At 41.5% G+C, this 21,982-nt stretch overlaps 1 protein-coding gene across 1 annotated transcript in view; it reads right to left on the bottom strand.

The window, feature by feature from the left end:
• PLEKHH1 (pleckstrin homology, MyTH4 and FERM domain containing H1) overlaps positions 1 to 21,779 on the bottom strand; it is a 45,234-nt gene extending 23,455 nt beyond the window's left edge. Inside the window, exons 1-9 of the mRNA XM_066552890.1 lie at positions 21,639 to 21,779; positions 15,845 to 15,907; positions 12,628 to 12,777; positions 9,757 to 9,840; positions 8,137 to 8,218; positions 4,544 to 5,553; positions 2,094 to 2,172; positions 1,431 to 1,519; positions 773 to 923 (exon numbers count right to left, since the gene is read on the bottom strand). Of these exons, the coding sequence (XP_066408987.1) occupies positions 773 to 923; positions 1,431 to 1,519; positions 2,094 to 2,172; positions 4,544 to 5,553; positions 8,137 to 8,218; positions 9,757 to 9,840; positions 12,628 to 12,777; positions 15,845 to 15,907; positions 21,639 to 21,779 (1,849 nt within the window). The remainder of the gene's footprint in view (positions 1 to 772; positions 924 to 1,430; positions 1,520 to 2,093; positions 2,173 to 4,543; positions 5,554 to 8,136; positions 8,219 to 9,756; positions 9,841 to 12,627; positions 12,778 to 15,844; positions 15,908 to 21,638) is intronic.
• Positions 21,780 to 21,982: the final 203 nt, after the last annotated feature.

Raw genomic sequence — 21,982 nt, 5'->3', positions numbered from 1 at the left:
TCAATAAACTTGTCATCTGAAGGAGAGACAGCTTTTTTTCATCTGGGGACATCCATTATAAAGCCTCAACCCCCTCTGATTTCAGCTAAGGAAAAGTCTTCTTCACTAGCAATAGGGCTTTGCTTTCTGTGAATCTTTTACCACAGGTACATGGCAATGCACAGGCACATCTGCCAATGCGTCACAACAGAAGTTAAGACTACATGAAATACAACTCTATTTTAGAGACAACCAACAAAATTTGGTTGTTTCTAAAATAGAGTTGTATTTCACATTGTCTCTTTGGTAACAAAAATTCCATTCAACTTCCATTCCAGTTTAGTCCTGCCAGCAGGAAAGAACAATAGTCCTAATCAGGACTCAAAGTACCTGATAGCTCTCAAAGATAGGTGAGATGTACTTACTGGTCAAGAAATTACCAGTCAATGACAAAGACAAAAAAGCATTTTCTGTACTGTGTCAGTATCAGCTTGCTTCCAAGGAGAAGCCACCGCAAAGGTATGGATGACTAGATATGTGATGAATTTGGGAGGGCAATCCTTCCCACAGTCTTAGCTTAGCAATTGCCTGAATGGAACTCTATCAGCAGTAAAAATTACCTACAAGAACAGATTTCTACTGTTTCTACTGTTGATGTCTGCACGCATTCTGGGAGAACTCCTTGTAAGCAACACTCTGGCTGAGCATTTGTGGGTCACTGATGATGCAGCTCAGGGCATCTTGGCTCTGATGACAGAGTTCATCCTGCCCAGGAGCGATACCCCCATTTTACCTCTCTTCACGGCCCGAGGGCTGCCTGGCATGCTAGCTTTCCTGTTCTCAGATCCAGCAGCAGAAGTCCTGAAACTGGCATGGGAGCCACAGTCATCATCAGAGCCTGAAGACTCATCTAAGAAAGGCACATTGCTGATCTGTGTGGCTTTCTGGAAAACAGACCTGTATGGTTAGTGTGTGAGAGAAGAGTTTCCCCAGGACAATCCCCCTTCAATCAGGAGACAGAGCAACCCATGCCCTTCATTTCCACACTGCCTTGCCCACTTCTGCCCCAGGGTTCCTCAGTTCCTCCCCTTCTAGTCTGAGAACTTCCAAGTTGGACTCTCTAGTCTGATCTGTTTGGGTATCCTCTGGTTAGACCCTCCTACTCTTCCACAACCCTTATGTTCCATCTCATTCCTTAGGCTACACCAACTGTCACCTCTAGGTTTCATAGTGCACACTGCAACTTCCTGGACCAAAACTTGTTGCAATGTTCTGTGTTCTTAAATATATTTAACATTTGCTACTCTTTCTGCATTCTTTTGATGTCCAGTACTTCCTGACATTCTCTAATTTTCTTTCCTTCACTGCACAGTTCCATCCTGTTTTGTCTCAAGATACTAGCAGATCTGGACCATGCTTTCCACAACAGGAAAAGTGAGGTGACCCCTTACCCCTTTCAGCGTAGTGTAGACTGGCACTGTGACATTTCTGTAGATGAGATAGGTGAATGGCCCAGAAGTTGAACATGAGAAATTGGAAACTGGGGAAATTCAAAGAGAAAGCAAGAGAGCACATAATACAAACTGGTGAAAAGGAGGAGGTTTTAATGGAGAAGCACATGGAGAACTGCCATCCTGGACAGTCTGGCTTCAGAAAGGCCAGGAGATGCATTATTAATTCTATACAATTCCCAGAGAGAGAACTGCAATGTTCCCGCCATTTAGCCTGTGAGACACCTTACCCACCCTGTGCTCCCCATGGTACAATGGCAAACTGGTGTACCCTGTATAAACAGAAAAAAGCCCTAACAGGCAAAATCATGGTGAAGAGTAAAAACAGGCCACAGACATGCAGAGGCAGAAGACTGGCTGCAAAATTGATGGAAGAGATAATAGAATCCCTGAAGATGTCCCTGAATGTGGAGGCACAAACAGCCCCGCACCAACCATCCCCAAAATCAGATATATCCTCCTCCCTTCCTTTATCGAGGCTATCTATTAGGTCAAATTTACTTTGAAAACAGGCAAGGAGATGAAGAAACAGACAGCCAGAAGCTCAGGTCCCACACTGTCACCATGAACTCCCTTTAAGGATGGATCTAGTCCAGAACTTACAGCAGCTGGAAGTATCATTCACCATGGCCACTTCAGACAGCCTCATGCCAGACTTGGCCACGGCATAGATTCGGCTCTCCTGGAACAATAATACCATGAACAACAGTGATCAGGCAAAAAGGTAATTCTTACCAACAGAAATGCCCATGTCACAGAATCACACCACAGTCACACCTTTGGGCAGAGGGAGGAGCTCTCTAACAAAGATAGCTGAATTCCACCATATGTTGTGTGAATGACCATTAATGGAAGCATCTTACTGTGTGCTAATTCCCAGCTACAGAGGTGACATCCACACACTGGAACACTTACAGACAATTATCAATAAATTACTGTATCACAGCTTGGAAGGAGATGGGATTTTTCCAAATTATAAACGATGCATTAAAAAGAATTAAGAACAGCCCTATACCAGAACAATTCATTGAGTTATCAGCTGCAAAGGATGCCCATTCTGTAATAAGGGAATGAAAGAAATGCCTGGAATGATCTCAATAAGCCTGTGTCTCAGTTACAACAACATACAGAGCTTTCAGTTCAAAGGATCTCCAAGTGCTTCATGAATTGATAAAAATTCCAGAGGGGGAACCCAAGTCTGTATCTAGATGCAGTGTTATGACTACAACATCAACTAATGTGAAATGGATAAACCCCAAAGCTAGGAAACCTCTCGGTGCTCCTTAAAGCATACAACCAAAATTCACTGGGAAATAACACACATAATACATATACATGAAAGAACCTAAGACTGCAAAGTCAAGCACACAAAAAAAAATTATAAGACATAAGAATTAACAATGAGTGCTTAACTTTGCAGTTTCAATAAATCATTTGTTGGTCCATGCCTTTAAAAAAGTAAATAAAACCAGAATTGCTTCTTTTGATACTACACTGATTTCCACCAGGTTTGTCAGTTTGGCCTGTTTAGGAACCTGGTTGATGGGAGCCCCTTGGGAGTCAGTTCTGATGGACAAAGAATCCAGCAAGACTGAACATCCTTCAAGAAGGAAATCTTTAAGGTGCAGGAGCAGATCATCCGCATGTGTTGATAGATGAGACAATGAGGAAGACCAGCATGTCTGATTAGAGAGCTTTGGCTGAACTCAAAGTTTGTGATCTTTGGATGAAGGGACGGGTGACTCAGGAGGGCTACAAACACACCAGGAAGTTATGCAGGCAAAAAATTAGGAGGACCAAAGCCCAACTAGATTTTCACCTGGCTACTGCAATAAAAGACAAGAAAAGACTTCCATAAATACATGAGGAAAAAAAAAAAAAGAGAATCTCCATCTTTTATTGGATATGAGTGGGAAACAGTGAGAAAGGATGAGGAAAAGGCAGAGGTACTCAATGCCTTCTTTGTTCAGTCTGATGGAAAAACCAGCTGCTCTCCAAGCAGCCAGCCCCCTGATCTGGAAGACATGGATGGGGAGCAGAATGAAGACCCCATAACCCAAGGGGTAATGCCCAGTGACCTGCTTTGCCACCTAGACACACACAGGTCTCCAGGGCCAGGTAGGATCCACCCAAGGGTCCCGAGGGAGCTGTTGGAAGAGCTCACTGAGCCACTGCCCATCTGCTGTCACCTGCAGCCCTGGTCACCCAGGGAGGTCCCAGGTGACGGGAACCTGGCAAAGGGGGCACCATCTACAAGGGCCAGAGGGGGACCTGGGAAATACAGGCCTGTCATACTGACCTTGGTGCTGGGGCAGCTCATGGAGCAAACCATCCTGAGCACCATCACACAACACATGCAGGACAACCAGGGAACCAGGCCCAGATAGCATGGGTTTGTGAAAGGCAGGTCCTGCTTGACCAACCTGATCTCTTTCTATGACAAGTGACCTGCTCAGTGGATGAGGAGAAGCTGCATTTTACATCCTAAACAATTCTAGGACTAAAAAAACAATTCCTCTATCTGATCTCACAAGTAACTGTAAGAAAAAATGACAGGACATGCATATTCACTTTACCAAAGGTTTTCACAAAACTATCCTAACAGGAGGAGCATACCATGAGATAGGAATGCTGAGATCCAATCTATGTATCTATTCTAGTATCCATGGCTTTTTCTCACTTTGGAGCTATCTGGTCTGGTCCACTGCATTTATGATTCATTTTTCTATCTTAAACACATGACAAAAGAACTAAGGATTAACTTTTGATGACCCAAACCACAATGCAGTAAATTTTGACTTTCACTTTTATTCCTATGATTCTTATATACTGTTTTTTTTCAACAGATCTTTTTCCTCTTATAAAGATAAAAGAAAAAAATTGTCAACAGAACCAGCATGCCCCATGATGTGGAACAGTCTGACTTGGTGGCTCAGGAATGCAACCTGTGATACCCACAGGTAACAATTCCTTGAGCACAAGAAGTGTAGTAGCCTAACTATTGGGCACAAAGATAAGCGGCATTCTCATACTGTTGTCCATGCATTTCTTACCCACGATGGGAATCGGTGCAGCGGTGGTGTGGGAGGTTTACACCCCGGGTCAAGTGTGCCAGACTCAGAACTCACAGCTTCTCTCTGCTCTGCAGGTGAGTGGTACATTCCCTCACACGCTGCAGCTTCTCCCCTCAGCAGGCCACATTCTGTCTCCATCTTCTCCATTACTCCATCGTCATCAATGTCTGTCTCCTCCACGTGCCCAGAGCTGACTGGAGGGTCTGTTATGGGCTGGAAAGTGTTAGTCTCTAAGTGCATTACACGATGGAAAGAATTAGCCCCTGACTGTGGTTGGCTGTGATGTCTCTTGGCTAGCTGGATACTGTCTCTTGGTGTATTGGGTGTTCGTATTTTTGGAAACGTCATACTACTGCCAAGGCTGCAGTCCCTGCCTGGAAAGAAGGAATGTGCTGTAACAGCTGATGTTGACACAACCAGAGGTGGCTCAGCAGTTTGGAGATGTCCCTCAAGCATGCTCATAATTTCTGCTGAGGAAGAGGAGTCCAGCTGGTGGGAATGGAATCTGGCACTCAGATCATCAGAGAAGCAGGTGCTATCCAAACCCACTTGTTGCAAGGTGCTCACAGCACTACAGTTTCCTTCCAGAGATGATTGGAAGGTCAAAGCCTCAAGAATTCTTGTGGTTTCAGCTGGAGGGTCCAGTGATATGGGACCAGAGCACCCTAAACCATGTTCAGAACTTACAGTTGGAAACACATTTCTCTCTGTGGAGAGATTCCAGCTTGATGGGTCAGACATGAGCTTCAGCATGCTCTGGGAAAGCGGAGATTTATCCTCTCCATTCTCAGTAAAGGTGTCATTGGCAAGGACTATGTTTCTTGAAGAGAGGACATGTTTGGAAGGTCCTGTCTGACACACATCTCTGAAACTAGGTGCAAGGAGCACAGATTTCTCCTCTATCTTCTCAGCAAAAGAGGCTTCTGATGTTTGGGGCTTCAGGGAATCACAGCTCCAAAGAGATTCAAAGGGAGGAATGCTGGTCATATCTACAAGGAAGGAGAACATATGGTTAAGGCATTGAAACGCTTTGATGTCTTCAGTGTTGCTTCCTAGTGTACATTCAGTTGTATTTCAATACCATCCTGGCCTATTTAGGACTATACAGAACAGAAAGGAGATGGCTGGGGACAGTTATAACCAAAGTACTAGACATTTATAAGTGGGACTAGCACAGAAGATATGAATAGGAAATGATTAATCATTGCTTCTGACAAAAGTGAAATTAAGGGCTTCCTAATGAAATTAGGCAGCACGTTTGAAATTTACAGAAGAAAGGTTTTTTCCCAGACAAAAAAGCAAACAGAATGCTGCAGACAGGCTAGAAAAAACTAATGTATTGGTAGTACAGGAGTTCTGGCCTAGGAACTTCCTAAACTACTCAGAGCAGAAGCTGGAAGTGTATATGGAGAGAAGGACAGCTTGCATTATTTTGTATGGTCCTTCATGGAATGTGAACAGCCAACCAGGATCTGGGATACTGGCCTAGGCAAGCTTTCAGTCTAATGCAATATAGGAGTTTTTATTCTTACCTAAATAATTATGCCTCCTCTCTTTAAAACATGAGAAGGAAGTGCACCTATCCACACAACGTTTTGTCAAATACATCAAAGTGGCCAGAACACTGCTTAGCATGGCTTTTGGCTTTAGTGGACCTACAGTGATTTAACTCATCAAAAAATCTGGTATGATTCCATGCATTCCCAGGGGCTAGATGGGGCTTCCAGCAAAGGTATGGAGACTTTCTTAAACATCACAGCAACTGGGGGGTTTACTCACTTTTCAAGAATTTCCCTAGAGCTTTTTGTTATCCTTTTGTGATATATGACCCACACAGTGCTTTATGTCATGAAGTTTTATAATAGTTACTTATATGGTTTTGCTGTAAAATCTTCTCTTTTTTAGTTCTTTCCATGCCCTTTCAGTTGCTATGTTAGAGGATGACATAAAAGATAGATACTAGATTGTCCTTTCTACTTAGTACACTTATTATACTTTCTTCCTTTCCATTATTATTAAAGATTATCTCAGTTCTACAATTTCCACCAAATAGCAGCTTTAGAATATAAGAAAGCAGGGATAAAACTTGGAATGGCAGAGGATGTTTGATTGACCTTGGTATTTATATTTATTTCAGCCTGACTGAAAAAGAACCAAATGCTTTGGAAATTGCAAAATATGGGCAAGCGTGACTCTGCACAACTATTGCTGAAAATGCTGCCTGAACAGCAAACTCCATGGGTATTGCTTAACCACCCATGGGATTCACAAGGAAATAGAAACATACTGAAGACACAAAGTTACAGAGGGAAGAGCAAACAGCAGAATAAATAACTGTTGGCAGTAAAGAGGATGAAACCTGCTCCTGGAAACAGCTGAGAAAAAGACAATCATGAGAGCATGACCTTGGCACTTGATTCACAAGGAAGTGAATGTTAGCAAAGCTAACACATAACAATGGCACACACAAATCCTGACACATATTTTCCCCTGACCCTAAGGTAAATCATTAGTGTAGACTGAAAATATGCCATTAAATTTCAACATTACTGGTATTTTTGCAGCTTCCTAGATGTGACAGGAGATTAAGAAGAAGAAGAGATTTGTCTCTCTGCAGAGACCTCTGACTTCAGCCTGGCATACTGAGACTAGTGATGGATAAGAGGAGAGGGCAGTGCTGTTTACTGTCCAGAGAGCTGGGATCCCGGGCACACTTAATACCAGATTATTAACGCAGCTTACCAGGCATTCACTTTTTGTGAACAGTCAGAGCCAGAGGGGATGAGAGAAACCCAGTCATAAAGCATTTCACTAGAAATGCGGTGGGATTTAAAAAGAATTTTGCCCTATTCCCTTGCTGTGGAGTAATAGGAATGCCTTCCACAGGAAATAAATGTCCCCTCCCCACATGCCCAGTGAAGTTCTGGAAACTAGCTCATCTTACTGTGACCAAACCAAGCTCATTTAAAAAGAAAAATGAAAAAAAAAAAAAAAAGAGATAATTTCTTTTTCAAAGCACATTACAACAAAACGTGCTGAATTTAAGCCTAGAGATGAAAGTTTTCCATCCAGCCACCAAAGAACTGCAAAAACCCAAAACACCATAAGCAGCTTTCTCCAACCCAACCTGATGGCACAGAGAAACCCAGCTCCTAAAGGCAGACCAAAGAGCTGCTACCTTGGCTCATTCAGTTACTCAGATCACATACCAGAAGAGGTTCTGTGGGGGTAAGAATAATTCACACATGGAGATACACTGAAGTACATCAGTGAAAGGAGAGTTCTACTATGTATTTCAATGAATGCTTCCAACTCAGGAGCTTAGTGGCTTATGGCAAATGCAGATTCTAACAAAAAAAAAAAAAAAAAGAGTCTACAGTGAATTGGTGGGAAAAAAATTAAGAGTTAAGGCAGGTAAGCATGTTTTTCCCATTTTAAAAATGGACCTGGCAAAGGAACAGAGCAACTCTACTGCCTGCTGCCACAAGTTTGAATTTCTGACAAACTTAAGAATACAACCGAGGAATGGTGACTTCCAGTCTTGTGGTGGTTACTAGGCTGAACACATTTACCTTGCAATGTATCCTGAAGAGCTTCAATTTGCTCCATCAGTCTCTGATTACAGTTTTTCAGGTGGTAATTTTCTAGCTCAAGCTATGAAAGAAGAATAATAAAAAAAGAAATATAATACAAAATTGTGAGTACATGTGATCCACTACGCAGAACATGCCTTTATCTCTATTACTTTTCAAGTTTCTTAAAAAGGGAAAAAAAATGAGTCTACCAGTCACCTCGAATCCTTTTAATCGGCAACATCACTAGAACACTCACTTAAAATATTTTGCTGTGCTTTCTCAAACAGCCTCTATATGAACTATTGGCACTTCACAAATACACCTTTAAATTTACTTCCCTGCTATAGCTTATCATTTACTCCTGTTGCAGAAATAACGCTCATGAAAGAGAGAATCAAAAGAACATTACCCAGAAGGAGCATTTGTTCTATCTCACCCTTAATGTAGTAGAAGAAGATCCCATGGATCCAGAGGACCAAAGAAAACAGCAAAAACCAAACCAACATTAAGGGTGCATTTACATTTCCAATTAGGGCATGAGAGATTCTTTGCAAATTTGCTTTATACCTTTACTTGAAGAGTCTCAGCATCCATTTTTAAACACAGCAGCGATACACCCAGACTGACTTTCCTCTTGAAGGAATCACCTGTGGTGCTGTCTCGAGTAACCCACTGGCAACACAGATGCCAAGTTCTCCAACTGGCAGCGATCCACTTGTGCATGCTATGCACCTCGAATCAGCATCTGGCACAAACCTCTTTGCCAGTAAAGTGTGAGTGTATGGTCCTGGATTCACAGCAGGTCACACCAAATCAAACCCCCTGCTTCCTCCTTTGTGCTGCACCAGTCAGTAACCTAAATGCACTTTAAGTTATCTCACACAGGGTAGAGAAGCAGCACAGGAGTTCAGTGGATTATTTAGGTAATCTAATGACATTACAAAGTCACATCACAACCTAATCAGGGCCCACAAAGAATGCTTCTCCTAACTCCAACAAATTCCCTTTCCCAAATTCATAAACTTGGAAATACATGTTTTTAACTTGGAATAAAGGACCAGGCTACCCACTCCCAGCTGAAAACTACTACTCCATCTTTAAAACTGCATGCTGACCCACTGCTGTCTTTGTTTTCCTAGAGGGTAGGACCAGATAGAGGCATAAATCCACAGGATGGATAGAACAGAGAGGTCAGAGACAAAAAATACTGGGCAGTAGGAAAACAGCATTAGTCAGAGATGGTAAATTATAGAAGAGCAAAGGACATGTTTGTGTAACAGGTGCTCTGTCAGAAATGAATAGAAACTGCATACAGAGAAAAGGAGAGGTAAAAGAAAGCTAGGTGAAAGACACTTATGATTAGTCAATCTTCAGAAACTGCTTTTGGGCACTGGTGACTTAACAGTCATCTATAGTTTGCCCGATAAAGTAAATAGCCCTTGGTAAGAGTGATGACCCCAGCCCTACAATGGAGTATGTGCAGGCCCAAACAAGCAGAGTGCCCCTGTGGCAGATTGACTGTCCCCACACTGTTGTCCTATGTAGGAAACCCCTGGCAGTGCAGCCACATGTACATACTCACATGCCTTGAAACCTGGTAGAAAGCCAGAGACTTACCTCCCTGAGCTTAAATGTTACCCACTCTTTGATCTTGGCAGCTTTCTCTTGAACAATTTTGGCTTCCTCAGTCCTCAGCTGTTTCTGTGCCAAAAAACCAAAACCAACATTAGATGCATTAGGAGAGTACAACTGTTCTCAGTGAGTTACTGCATCAGGAGTGACTGAAACACAGAAGATCCCATTCCAGACATAAGATTTGAGACTGCTATTTGAATACAATTTTTCAGCTGGCATCTGAAAAAAATCAAGCTCTAATTTGTCTTACATGGTCCCTAGAGTGAAATTCAGAAGTTTCAAAAGTTTGTTGTGTACTAGCAAAATCCAGGTCAGGTAACAAACCTACCACAGTTTGAGTAGAATCTGCAACTTTTTCTGTTTCAGATGGTTTTGCAATGTTGCTGGTTGCTGTTGAGTATCTGTAGTGTTCCCCCAGCCTACAAACACATTATTGGCCAAAGCTAATAAGAATTAAGCAGTGCCTATAACTGATTTGTAAAATACCAATCATTCCAAGCAAAAGGGATTCAGATGCTGTAAGCATGAGTCTAGAGTGGACTTTCAAGGTGCACAAGATGCAAATACCAACAACAAATTTAACACACACACACACACACACAATATTCTCATTGAGAAAGTAAATTTAAAAAAAAAAAAAAAAGCTCCACAACCTGACCTTGAAAAATATCAAGATCATGCCTAAGATCTGCTAGGAGGATTTCAGATGCTATAAGTGGTTGTATGTTTACATATCCATTAGAACAGGTTCTAGTCCACACAAAGGTGTTATGGCAATACTGTTGATTTGCACAATGACCATTGTTCCCCCAAGTATCTGCTTGGGTAATATTGCTACATCATTTTTGCAGCTGTGTTTTCTCAGCTGTGGTTTTAACTTTTCTGGAAATTTCCTTTGAAATATGCTGAATTAACATTATGATCACCTGAAGCTTTCTGTTTTATCTTCTGTGTAGCTTCATCAGAAGCAACATCACTGAAAACTCTCCTAACTGCCTAATGATTTAAACAACTGCAAGAAGAAATCAGTTCCGAGAGCAACAGAGGGAGGAAGAGAGGAGGACAATATGCTGCATGTCACATCAGCCCTGGTTTCTCCAAATAAGGGGCAAAGATAATGCCTTCTGGTAGCAGCTGGTGGTTTCCCTGTTCTATTGTTTTTTCTGAAGTAAAATAATGCCACCAATTATAATTATAAAAAATGTCAGTCCTTCCCCCCACTTTAAATTTTTCACATGGATAAACAGACCCCGCAAAATTCCCCAAATTTTCACATCTTTTCCCGACATTTTCACACTCTTAATTACCACATGCTATTTATCACTACAACTGCACATTTAAGCGCTCTTGTTCGCTGTAGTATGTTTGCTGACTTTAAAGTATGCGAAGCATACTTTAAAGCAACATTTCAGGCAGCCATAACATTTGTAGTTGAGCATAAAGAAATAAAAGCAATCAAATCAGATGCTTCAAGAGGAAGATTTATTTAGTTAGGTTTCTTTTTTTCCTTTTATATGACTGTGTGTGCTCCTAATCATCAAGTCTCAACCTCTGCAGGAGTTAGCATACTAGATGTGCCTACAGGTCTGAAATGATCTAGCACATATAGTAGGTCTACCATCTTTGAATGTCCATCACATGGAAGCTGGCTTTGAATCCCTAATGACCTGGACTTGTCCTGGAACACGGTCCAAGAGATAAAAGATTCAGATCACTACACTATATGTGAACTGCAATGCCAAGACTTTATTTAGGGTTCTAAAGTAGAACAGTGACACGATGACAGCACTGTCACCATGTGCAGTAAGCCCTGCCTCTAAGCAGAGCCAATTCACTCAGGCACAGCAGCCATAGATGCAGTTATTGTGCTTTACGTTTCAAAAGCAATTAGAGATTCTTAGTGTCCCACAGTATTGTGTGGCCCGGACGTGACCTCAGTGCTCTCTTAACGATGCTCTGAACTCCATGGCTCTTCCCATCCCAGTGAAAACAAACAGGATGCCTTACAGGGACCCTTAGTAACCTTCTAGCCCTGCCACCATCTCATCCCATTCTGAAATAAAACCAGTGACTCTGATAATGAGTATTTCTTGTCTGGAATTGCCAAGCTTTGGCTTTCATTTCTAGAAGCTCATTTTGCCTCTTGTTGCTGGAACAAGATTTCTACTGACAGCCCTTGAATTAGGTGGCAATTAGTTCAGTGTAACTCAAATAGCCGAGTAATTTTTTTTTTTTTGGTAAAATTTTACTTTTATTTAAGTTATTTACTTAACAATGCATAAGAATACCTCGTTCCTCATGTTATAAAAACCACAGGGCAAGGCCTTTACTAGAACTGAAATACACCTGCTGGAAATGTAGCACCTTCCTTCCACCAACTGAAAAAGGGAGAGACTTGAGAAACAGCTGCTCTTTTATAATGACACCTGACAAGAGATGAACTATGCTGGAGGACTGCTGAAGGCTGGGAAAAGACCCTTCCCAAGAAGCAGCATGAACAGAGATGGGCTACACAATGGTTTTGCAAAGCAATCACTGTGGTAAAAAGCCAGAGAAACACTGTGACCAGGCTGTAGCATTATAATTTAGGGTCTCAGCACCAACGTAAGGAAGCCTTTAGGCAAACTGACTGATCTCCAATGGTGAAGAGACATGGGCTGCTGAAGCTGAGTGCATGTTTTGTCCAAAAAGGAAAGAGAGGATCTTGCACTGGGCTGGGCATCATCTTAGCTGATCTGGAGGCAACTGAGAGACTAACTTGTAATGAGTCATAGTCCCTATCTTTGAAATATACATGACAGAATCCCTCTAACTCATGAAATCTGCAAGCCTCCCTGTAGAAAATATCCCTACCTGTTTTGCTAGCTGTGTCTCCAATTTGTTGATCAGATCCTCCTTTGCTTGCATTGTGCACATCAGCTCCTGGTATTTCTTGTGCAGGGTGCTGTCAGATTCACCAGTCTTCACATTGGCAAGTTTTATCTTCTCTTCCATAACTCTGACCTGTAATGGCAATCAGAAGGAAATTGAATAAACCAAAAAACCACCAAAACAAACCAATGTAAATCAAGGAACTACTTGTGTATTGGTAAGAGAATGAAAATAAATGAGAATATTTGTGGGTTTCTTATTTTTCAAGTCAGGAAAGGAAAAATAAAACATCAAAAACCACAACATCCTTCAGGTCACACTTAGTTTATATTCACATTTGTGGAAGGATCATTGTAATGCTGAAGCAATAACAGATGCAAACTGAACCATGAACAGATAAATGCATCATGGGTTGTGAGATATTACAATCAAATTATTAATCAAAGACACCATACAGGCACCATAGCCTCCATACTCATACAGACATGGTACATCCCACCTTTCTCCTTTGCAATATCATGGCCAGTTTTTTACCTCATTCACTACCAAGATACATACCAAAACCCCCTGACCATTTACTTCAGATTAAAATTTCTATATGAAAATGTACTATGGAGGTTCTTCATCCTCCTGTCCCCAGCTTAAGACATTGTTTTGGCAATTCCTGTCTTTCTGGCAAGTCTTCTCTCCAGACCTGCTAAGGAGTTACAATGTTTGATATTTCAAAAGATTTGACTGTCTTTGAGCTCCTGCCAGTGCCAAGACTTCATCATCTCAGCAAGAGAAAGATCACTGTAGTGCTCCTTCACTACAGACGAAGTTTCAATCAACTAGAATCCAGTGGCTACTGATGCATTTTAGGTTTTTAGCACATTTTAAAAATCTCTTTACTTTCTCCAAAAGCTTTGTCTCTCAATAATGTCACTCCATTTTACCATTACCTCATTCTATTACAATGGATTATAAGACTTCATTCTAAAGATGAATGGAAAACCTTCAATGTAACTCAAACATACTAATTGCAGCATTTGATGATGGGAAAATCTCTGGTTCCAACACACCTCAAAGAAGCTAAATCTGCAAAGAAACCAACTCCAAATACCATAAATTTAGCATGAACTTAGAACCAGAAAGACAGAATGCAGGGAGCAATGTGAGCACTTCACAGAGTCTGTGCAAGAGGGTTAATCATGCTCTGCTGAGCAGCCTACGCTCCATACTTGCAGAAGCTGTGTTTTGTCCCCCTGTCTGCCTGTATTAGGCAGAGAAGCAAACTGCCTCTTCCTCATACCAAATCAGAAAGGTAAGCACCCAACATCTGAGCCAGAAAACTAAGCCTGCTGAGTCGGATGTGCTTTCATTAGAGTTTAGGGTGATTATAGTAAAAAGAAATGGCCCCTCCTTCCTGTCTGATGCCCAAATGCTGACTCTGTACTAGAGGCTCAGCGAGGGGACTGCAAACATGTGATTTCCTTAATTGAGGTTGGCAGCTACAGGGAGTCCATTGAATTAACAAATCCAACCCCCCCAGACTCCTGGAGAGAAAGATAACAAGGGATTTTGCACTTGATGTGGAGTCCTCTCATTTGTTGGCTGCCTCTCATTCACGGTGAATGTACTCATTAGTGGAAGGGAATGGTCCTACTCTTACACTGTCACTTCTCCAGGCTGTCAGGCAGCAATGTAGCATTTCTCTAGGAACACTTATCTCTGAATGTGGATAAGGCTGCTGGAAAGGCAAACATTGAGGGGTTGCTAGTCTTTAGGACCTGCCAACATATGGCTACAGAACTGCTGGTGGCAGATGAGTGGAGGCAACCCTCATTTCTGCTACACCCTCCCAGCCAAGTTCTCCCTTTTCTGCCCATTCTTGGACATGGATTTGACTTGTTCTCCATCCTGTCCCTTGCTGTCATTGCATCTTATCATATCCTGGGCACTCTACTCCTGTCATTGAGGTGTCCGCTGGTATGAAACCTTCACTGGCCAGTGACAATCACTGTAGTTCCTGATGGCGCTGTCACAGCTGTCACTTTTGCCTCTATTGTGTTACCCTTTGCCTGTCTTGGCTGGGTGTGAACTTACTGATACCACTCTCGAGAACAACTCTTGTTCTTCACTGGTAGTTGCTGGTCTAGCATAGAAGCCAACAGCCCTGTGTCAAGACGTAGCATCTTTCCTAGAGTTAAGCCGGCCAGTAAAAAATCTTGATGTCAATATCAAACTGGTGGGGAAAAATATGTTCTGCAGACAGAACACCTTTCCAGGTACTCCAAGTTCTTGATTCTCAGGTGTTATGTCACTGCCTATTCAGTCCTTAACTTCTGAATTCATCTTTGACAGTCATTCTTGGCTGTGTGACTTTTATTTCTGGCCTTCAACCCGTGACTTAGTGCTCAGTCCTGCAGCTCTTGTCCAGCTGGAGGGATCTCATTCACTTCAAGCCTTCCCTTCAGCAGTGATCTGCAGTGATCCAAGAGCTCAAACCACCTGGCTCATCATGGTTCTTTTGTTTCTATAATACTCCTTAGAGTGCAGAATGTCTGCTTCTCAAAGGTCTATTATTTTTTACTGCCTGTTCACAAGCTGAATATCTCTCTCCACTTCTCCATTATTCAAGAAACATAGAAGAACTAGTTTAGACAATATGTCTAATTTTTAGATGATTACAGCAATAGACAATGAATTCAGCTCTTACTGTTTTTCTCAATGGGCCCCGAAGCCAGAGCAGTAATTACTAAAATGTCCAAAACAAGTGATAAGGGTGTGTCTGCAAAACCTGCTTCTTTCACAGAACCTTTTCTACTTGTAGACAAGTCCTCACCAGTACTTTTAAGTATTTGTTTCTTGAGGACCTGCCAAGCAGCCTTATCTTTGCAATTTAATCCTGAGGTACAACATCCCCTTCCTTTTCCACAACCAAGCATGCCTATCATGGATGAGGGGGTAAAGGCTGTGAAGCTGACAGGAAGGTGTAAGGTGCTTGTTTTCACTTAGGGTTCAGCATATTCAGGCACCTGCTCACAGCTAAGGCTCACAGATTGGGAAGTAGACCAGAAAATCCATTCACCACTGTAAATCAGTGTTTCCCTAGAAGGGAATAGCACTGCAGATTGCTGTCTGTATGCTAGACTGGAAGGAATTTAGAGTGAGTTAACTGCTGCACTTGTACCAGAGCCACCATCAAAGAATCTCTTACCTGTTTCTCTGCATCCTCAGCTCTTTGCTCTGCTTCTATCACTCTCTGTTCCAATTCTTGCATCTTCAGAGACAGAAAAGAAAGAAGAGGGGGAAAGAAAGAAAATAAATTAACATCACCTGGACATTCATATTTTCATATTTTACTCAGCATTTGTGCAAGCTTACAGATCTTTGGCATATTTTGAGTTAACTGGACAGCTTTGACCAAGAAAAAAAAGCCTTTGGCCTTTTCCAGTGTTCTGCCCTACTCTGAATACACCGGAACCATCTTCTCATTAGTGAGCCTCATCATTCATTACATGGGTCAAAGGAACAGTGCCAAAGTCTTGACCTCATCTCTACAATTTACACACCGTGGGCTGTCCCTGCAAGGAGCCTGTCTACAGTGCACCATTCTTCCCTGATCTTATTTCAGCTAGGATTCATTCACAATGGTAAATAAAAATGAATGTATCTTGGAAAGCTCACAGCAGGTTCTCTATAATGTCACATTAAAACCACTGAATACTTTGCTTTGGCTTCAAAGGCATCATAGACTTATAACTGACAAGATTAACAACAATCTTAATTTTCCAATGCTTCTTTTTCTTTCAAAGAGCTTTGCAAACTGACAATTATGTGATTCAACATCTGAACATTGCTGCTATGCAAGTTAAAGGACACTGAATTGAATTTTATTCTAAATGTTTATAAGTCACTTCATTCGTATAAAATTCAGATATACCTGGGGTTCTTCTAATAATTTACCAGTAGAGCCATTTTTTTGGTGGGTTGTGGTTGGTTTGGGGGATGTTTTGGGGCTTTTCTTTTAATTGTTTGTTTCATTTTTTAAATTTTTCTTTAAATATCAACCTAGCCTCTCATTTGATGTTTGCCAAGGTCATCTTCACCTGGCCTGCTTCAATTGGTCTCAGATTTAAGCCCAGTAATACAAAGTCTCTTCTTTCAAGCAACACTAAGTTTTATCCACCAAGATGCAAAATTTGAGGAACACTTCATGGAGTTTGCTGTACTTATGTTTTACAATGGAAAGAATGACATAGAAGAATCTTCAGAAGATTAAAAGAATAATGCTTGAAGAAGAAAAACTATAAAGGGAACTAAGCTCCTTCTCTCTCCAATGCATTTTTGATAAAGCACTGGAGCCAAGTATTCAGGTTGGTAACTAACAGGACCAAACCAATATATCTGAAAATGGACTTATTCCTCTTGGGTTGATCAACCAGAATGGACGTGGCAGCATTCCCGTTTCCATTTGCCTTCCTTCATATGGCAGCAAGACAACTCTTCTTTCCATACATTCTCACTGACACAAGAGCACACTGACCCCTACCAGCAAACATATCAAAAGGCACATACATGTAGACACCTCAGTAGTCACATAACTATAAAAGCAATGACATAGATTAAAACCATGAAGATCAAAACCTGCTACATTTAGCATGATACCTATCACATTTGCTTTTTCAGTGGAACAATCAAATACAACAGTCTCTGTAACTTAATATCCAAATCAAGGATGCTTCTTTGGCAGAGGAACAGAGAGATGCCACAGAGGATTGCAGCCATACAAAGCTGCTCTGACCAAAGAGCCTTCTTGAAGACTGAGCTCCAGGCAATCTAACACAAATAACAGTGGTCTGTGCTTCACGAGTATGAGTCCCCTTCAGAATAGTGATGCACCCATTCATTTATCTTTTGGTCTCTGGACAGTCATCACCACAGACAGGTACCAGCAAAACATATTGGCAAAATAAAGATGCTAAACATAACTATTGGGGATACATAACATGCTTTGTGAAACAAAGAGTGTTTAAGACAGTAGTTTTAGAATCATTGGTCCCTCCTAGTTTTCTGATTAATTGACAGGCTCTACATTCAAGCAGAGATGAATTTCTGGGCCTTTTTACCAAGGTATCCTCTAATCCTCTATATCCTCTAACTAGAGGATATAACTAGATATCCTCTAACTAATAATAATAACTAGATATCCTCTAACTAATAATTCAGTCCTCCACAAGGTGATCAATCTCCATGAAAGACTCAGGTTATTTTACGAAGACAGCACTGCTCTGACTGAAGAACTCCTTGTTGTCCCAAAACAGTTCCTTTGCATTGTGAGCAGTTACGAATCTTGATCAGGATAAAGAATCTATGTTGGGACCATTCCTGATCACTAAAAAGTTATGAAACTTGTGCAAGCAGGGCAACCTTGCTAAGTTCCAGCCAAATCAATTACTTTTGTCACCCTAATTCCCTCTGTAGCCTTAAATGAACTTGTATTTGTCTTAATTTCCTGTACTACATTGCTGAGCTGTCCTACCAAGAACTGTTAAATAACTGCTGTGTTCCTGGTGTACATGAAATCATTATTTCACTCATCCCCAGTGTCAGCACTCGCACTGGAGCACATTCAGATTTAATACATACATGCTTGTAAGGCTCTTTCAAATCCCTCAATGAATTAATAATAATGCTTGGTATTTACATGGGTCCTTTCATTCAAAATGCTTTATAATTTGACAAATGCTACTAAGCAATGTGACCCAAGTCACACAAAAAAATTAATAACCGAGCCAAATGCACGGAACTCTTCTTTCAAGCACTAGCCCAGACAGCTTGTATGGGAGAAACAGGACCAGTTGAATAGCCGTGCTTGCATGAGACAAAAGATCCTTTTTCCAAATCTTCATTGTTTATTGAAATAAGAGAAGCAGGTTAAGTTACTCAGATGGCCCTTCTAGAAACTGCAAAAGATCTTCCCATCAACCATTCACACAGGCTTTCCCTCTCCTGATAGCTCAGAAGAGGCTACATAAAATTGAGTTAAAAAAGTTCCTATACCTCTCAGCTTCATTTTTCTCCTGCTGTTCTGCTCCAGAGCTCACTCTTAACCAGGTCAACTTGCTGCCGAGACAACGGCCTGCTATGTCACTCACCAGCTGAGGAGTATCCCTTTTCCTTGCGTGTGTACAAGAAAAATAGGGTGAAAACAACTGCCTGTTTCCAAAGCAATCCCTGCTAATGTCCACAAGGTAGGACTCAGGGGTCTTGTGCCCTGTGGGGTCCAGCAGGATGGCAGAGCTTTGTCTGGGATACCAGGGACTAAGGCTCTTCTGCCACGCCAACCCCCAGCCAGGCTCTGTGCAGCTTGGGCAGCTCTGTTTGATAGCTGACACCAGGCTATCAATGTGGAAGTTCACACCATGTGAACTAGGGCATTGGCAGTTAAACCACTTGGTTTTAAATTCCCCATGTTCTGAACAGCGATCTAGATTATTCAATCTAAGCAGATTTTAAAAATCTCAAGTATTTAAACTGTTAGAGCACATTGTACTACCAGTGCCAGGCATGAGTGGTTCGGTTTTCTGTGAGTTAAAATAGTAAAACCTGTCTTGAAATAATAAAATTAGTTATAAAAAATAATTTAAAATGTGGGGATCAGGTTTTCAAGCCCTTCAGTCACTTCCACACCTATGACAACCTAGCTGGTAAGCAAGTATCACACCCCTGTTAACACTGCTCTTCACTTTCACCATCTAAAAGTATTTTAAAAAAATTTCCTGTTACTGCAAACCATATTGGGAAGCTCTCAAGACAATGCTTACCACAGGCTGGCACATAGCTTCAAACTGTGCAGACGTCACATTTTTCCAAGATCACCCCCCCTCACTGCCCCAAAAAACCTTCCTTGAAATGCAGGACTTTCCAGTAAATCTGAATCTCTTCATTCTCATAATGAGGAAAAAAAACCTTAAAAATCACAGTTGCTATAAAATGTATGACAAAAATCCCTGAAGCTGCCATCACTAGACATAAACCAAGCATCTCCTTCGGTTCTGTGTCGCTACCCACGTGAGGGTGAGAAGGATGCAGCGCAGGCAGGGGCCCCTGTTGCTGTGACTGCTGGGGTGTCCTGTGGTGACTGAGGAGAAGGGGAGGAAGCTCTCTGAGCAAGTCATTACAGACCAGCTGGGAACCTGAGACTCAGGACACTTCCCAAGAGAAGCGTTCAGCATAAGCACTGTGTGTCTGAGAGCCTGCTGGAGCTGCCCCATGGTTCCTGCTGAGGCTCTCCCCTTCCCACATGACATCTGGAGTTAGGAATTGCAAGCCTGTTAGCTCTTTGACCCTTCAAGTAAAGGTACAACAGCACTGTAGAAGTAGTTACAGAATAACCTGACCACTGAACCAAGCTACTCCTTAATCTCAGCAAAGAGAGCATCGCTTTGACTAAAAGGCTGGATAAATGACAGCCAGGCCCCTGAAGCAGATGAAAATTTAATTCTCTGGCATGACCCACAAACTTCACTAAAGAGATAGTCAAAATATATCTGGCAAGTCTGTTCTCTATAAGGAAGTCTGGTAGGTGGGCTTGTCTCATGTGTGGGTAGTCAGGAAGTTTCTCAAAGCAGAAATTATTAAAGCACAAGGACACAGATCTCATAATGCAGCAAACTTACAAATATTGCATATGAATACTGGTTGTCTTTAGCACATCTAAAGTTCCACATCTATACATGATTTTTTTTTCTAATGTGCCTTTATCTAAATGGACTTTACAACCACTTTCAATGTTTTTCAAGGTAAGTAAGTAATCACTAAGGTCCATCTCAGAAATTAATTTGAGGAGATGAAGAAGCTGCTTAAAATTGCACAATTCCTTAAAATATGAAGGGTGGAAAAAATGTCTCATGCAGTATATGGCAATAGTGAAAATGTAATTACAATGAAAGCAGGGATAAAAATTACGCCACTCTCAAGTAGCTGTCACCTGGATGTTTTTACATTCAAAACCAACAAACAAGAATATACACATAGAAGTTACATAATACAGAATGGAGCAAAAGTGAGTTTAGAACATACCTGTCATTGGGTATAGTGAACTGCAGTCAGCTGTACAGATTTTGACTTCATTAGTAAACTGTTCTCACTTTCCTATACAGTAATTGAATATCTGAGCAATCTTGGACTGAACTGTGATAATGTAAGCCACATTTTGAAAAAAAGAAGGAGACCCCCCCCAGCAACCTACAAATTTGTACTTCATACAAATTTAGTGAAAAAGTGTTAATTCTAATTGAAAAACAACACCATTTAAGGTTAAGAAAAATCACAAAATATTCAGACCATGACAAAAACAAGCAAAAAACCAGAACTCCAATAAGTCCAATAAAATCCAGATTTTTACCAGTTCTCTCCTCTAGAATGCAAACAAACTCACACGAGGGCACTTGAAGGACATTAGTAGAAGATGTCTCTAAAACCACAGATGCCATCTAAGTTTCTAACATTCAGATCTCAAAATATCTGGCCTTGCTCTTCAGCATCCCCAGAATGTTTTGCCTGGATATGAAGTGTTATTCTAACACTATGGCAATACATGTATCCCTGTCTGGGCTTTTAACATTATAGCACAATTTTCACTCCTCCATACTTTTCTGTTGCCACCCAAGTTATGATCCTGCTGTTCTTACCCAAAACATCCATATTTGCTCCGCTGTTGGCTCAGTCACTTCAGATATCCAGAATCTTGCTGGTACCGTGTTTTCCACTAGAGTCCAAATACTTGGTGATTTTGCAGTAAGCAAGGCTAATTTTTATATGCCACTTTACACCATGACAGGCACATTTCTGCATCTCAACTGATAAGCAGAGAGCAAAGACGTACTGTAATCAAGAAATAAATCCTCACTGCAAGTAACAGATATATTGGATAGTTTGGCATTTGCAGATTTTTTGGTTTTGTGTCATAACTCATTGCAAAGTAGAAGAAGTCACCTCTGCCTCACCTTCTCAGCTAACAGCTCTCGGATCTTGCTTGCCTGCAAGCGGAATTTGAAGAGCTGGGACTCCAACACAAGGCATCGCTTTTGCCAGTCCATACAGCTGCCATTCTCCACTGTGAGTTCTGCCATTGTGATGCTAATCATCCATTTAGGATGTCGTCTGAGGTGCTCTAAAAATCCTACAGAATCAAAGGGAAAAATAAGTTTGTATTTTAGAAGGACAAACTTATCACCTCTGTGCCTAGTTTTCCTTGGTCCCTCTTACAGAACTGGTAACAAAGGCCATTTCTTCTCCAAGCAGAAGAAGAAGTGGTACTACCCTGAGTCACTGATATTGCCCTCTGCCA

Source organism: Molothrus aeneus, chromosome 6 (assembly GCF_037042795.1).
Source record: "Molothrus aeneus isolate 106 chromosome 6, BPBGC_Maene_1.0, whole genome shotgun sequence".
Lineage (NCBI taxonomy): Eukaryota > Metazoa > Chordata > Aves > Passeriformes > Icteridae > Molothrus > Molothrus aeneus.
This window is presented reverse-complemented; position numbering and strand designations above follow the sequence as displayed.